Raw genomic sequence first — 2,980 nt, 5'->3', positions numbered from 1 at the left:
TGTTTGCTATGAATATGGTGTCTGAAGAGAGAGAGAGAATTCCACCCCCACCCCAGCAAAGCTGATTTCCCTCCCATTTGTTTGAATGAGTAACGTTTTTCCATTCCTTCTTTCCATCAAAGAGAGAGAGAGAGAGAGAGAGAGAGAGAGAGAGAGAGAGAGAGAGAGAGATTTCCTTCATTTCACCCCCACCCACAAAAATTATTTGCCTCCCAACTATTTGTATGAATATCTTTTTCCTTTCCATCTTTCCAGCAATGAGAGAGAGAGAGAGAGAGAGAGAGAGAGAGAGAGAGAGAGAGAGAGAGAGAGAGAGAGAGATTCTTCCTGCATTCCACTCCCATCACCAAAACTGATTTCTCTCCCAACTGTTTGAATGAATCTCAGAGAGAGAGAGAGAGAGAGAGAGAGAGAGAGAGAGAGAGAGAGAGAGAGAGAGAGAGAGAGAGAGAGATTCTTCCTATATTCTACCCATACCCCAAAACTGATTTATCTCCCAACTTTTTAAATGAGTACCTTTTTCTATCCCTTTATTCCAACAGAGAGAGAGAGAGAGAGAGAGAGAGAGAGAGAACTTCCTGCATTCCACCCTCACCCCCAAAAATTGGTTTCCCTCCCAGCTGTTTGAATGAGCACTTTTTCCAGTTCTTCTTTCCAACAAGGAGAGAGAGAGAGAGAGAGAGAGAGAGAGAGAGATTTCCTTCATTTCACCCCGACCCTATTATCTAAGTTGGGTCAAATGATGGCCACGTGCTAAATTTTGTCTAGATCAGTCAAGCGGTTACCACACAAATTACAAAAGGAAAGGGAAGAGGAAGGGGTAAGGGTTTGAAACCTACCCTATTATCTAGGTTTGGAGTCATTCCTTATGGGGCATGGCGGCTGGGCGGGGGCTCAGGGCTTTGGAGCACTGTGATTGGTGGAAAAGGGAAATATGGGCCAAAAACAGGCTGGTGGTGGACTTGAGGTGGGGGGGCGAGGATTTGTGGTAGGGGGAATGGGGGTGTTGGCAGCATAGATAGATAGATAGATAGATAGAGCGTCAACAACACGGAGGAGTGGCGATGACCTCCCCGCTGAGTGCGTGACCTCATGCGGCAATGTTGAAAGGTCTCAGTCGAGCTCATATTATTACCATACTTTATTGCTATTATTATTTTTACTATTATTATTTTTATCTTTTTTACTATTTTATTATTACCTTATTGATATTTTTACTGATGTTTCTCTCATTCTACTTCCTGATCTTAACTGCTGTTATTCTTTTCTCCTTCTCAGGTTGTCTCTTCTTCTTGAAGTCTTTTGCAAGAGAAAACATGGACGCACAAGCATCATCTCTCCGCATAGACTCTCTCTGTGTCTCTTAGCATCCCCCCAGTGTTGATTATTGAGAAGACATGGCTACCTCAGTATCAGTTTTTTCTCCAAATGATTACATCAACTTGAGATATAACCATTTTGTGAGAAAGTATGGAAAGAAGACAATTCATTTAGTGATGATGAGGCTCATGTTTCCCTGTGGGCAACACATGAGAATCCACGAGATTCTCATTGACCTCGAAGTTCCACTACAAGGGAGAAGAAGTCCCTTCAATGCCCAGGAAGCAAAAAATCTCACAGATAAGCTTCTGGAAGATCTGGACATCACATTGATGAACAAAATCTTCCAGGCTCTTTGGCAAAAGGGGGTGAATGACCCTGGAGATGACCTCAAAGGATTATTAAAAAAAATCAAAGATGAGAGGAACTTTGTTAGTCATGAAGAGCCTCATATGTCAGACACTGATTTGGAAAGTAGACTCAGAGACTTTCGAGTGACTCTCGAGGAAACTCTTGAGAAAACAAAGTCTCTCTTTCCAAAACACAGTGCTGCCATTGACCAACAAAAAGCAGAGATCCAAGATGCTGTTCCAAAGCTCCTAGAAAAGATCCGTGAGAAATATGATCCCTCAAATCCTCTGGATGTACAGAGGCTTAAAGAAGAAATAGAAGAGTTTGGGAGTGAGCTTTCTGACATGATACAAGAATCCTCTGAAGCAGAACTCCTGTCTCTTAATGAACGCCTCTGTCAGATTTTGCCCTACGACTGGCTCGTTCAGTATGGTACTACAGATCCAGGTAACATCATGGTCTGTTTACAAGTGGCGGATGATCAGGAGGTAAATAGAGGTCCCCAGGGCAATAAAAGTATCATTGTAAATCAAAATGAAATCTTCAACATTAAAGACCCAAAGGGAAAACACCCTGAAGTTGTGATTATATCTGGTGATGCAGGTTCTGGAAAGACCACAATTCTTTGTTCCTATGCAGAGGGATGGTGCAAGAAAACAACAGATATTCCAGAACTCTCTTCCTTCCCATTCCTTCTCTGCATGCAGTTCAGGAATCATGACCATGACAACTTTGATGACTATCTTAAGAGCTTGACTCCAAAAACTGTTGCTCGATTTCCTTTTGATCTCGTCAAATCGGTAGTCCTAGGTTCAAAGTGTTTGGTCTTGTGTGATGGCTATGATGAGGCCAATATGAAGTCTCAAAAACTCTTTCAAGAGTTTTTAGAACTTAATTCAGAGAACATGAAGTTTGTTGTCACAACACGTCCAGGGAATACAGAGGGACTAACAAAAATTGTGAACAAAGGAAAACGTTCCAGAATCAACCTCAAAGTTTCAGGTCTTCAGGAAGAGGACATGAAATTGCTCACAGAAAAGCTCATTGGCCACCTGGTGAAAGATGATGACGTCACCCATCAGGAGCAAATAAAAAAAGAGCTGCTTCAGAAAATAGCAGAAATGAACACTGGCACGAGAGCCATCCTGCAAACCCCACTGTATTTTAACCTCTTCATCCTCCTTTACATTGAGTGTCCAGAGTTAAGGGATGAAATGAGCACTAGGACATCAGTCTACTTACAGCTGAGAAAGCACAAGATCAAGAGAATCCTTGAAAAGACAGGAATCTCTGAAAAATCACTGGAGGA

General features: G+C 42.2%; 1 protein-coding gene across 1 annotated transcript in view; it reads left to right on the top strand.

Moving 5' to 3' along the window:
- The first annotated feature begins 1,282 nt into the window (after nucleotides 1-1,282).
- LOC136838006 (uncharacterized) overlaps nucleotides 1,283-2,980 on the top strand; it is a 4,928-nt gene continuing 3,230 nt past the window's right edge. Inside the window, exon 1 of the mRNA XM_067102870.1 lies at nucleotides 1,283-2,980. This exon is cut by the window's right edge and continues 893 nt beyond it. Within this exon, the coding sequence (XP_066958971.1) occupies nucleotides 1,398-2,980 (1,583 nt within the window). The 5' untranslated portion in view covers nucleotides 1,283-1,397.

This window comes from Macrobrachium rosenbergii, unplaced genomic scaffold, assembly GCF_040412425.1.
Source record: "Macrobrachium rosenbergii isolate ZJJX-2024 unplaced genomic scaffold, ASM4041242v1 13908, whole genome shotgun sequence".
NCBI classification, from domain to species: Eukaryota; Metazoa; Arthropoda; class Malacostraca; order Decapoda; family Palaemonidae; genus Macrobrachium; species Macrobrachium rosenbergii.
Note: the sequence above shows the minus strand (reverse complement) of the source record. Positions and strands in the feature narration are given on the sequence as shown.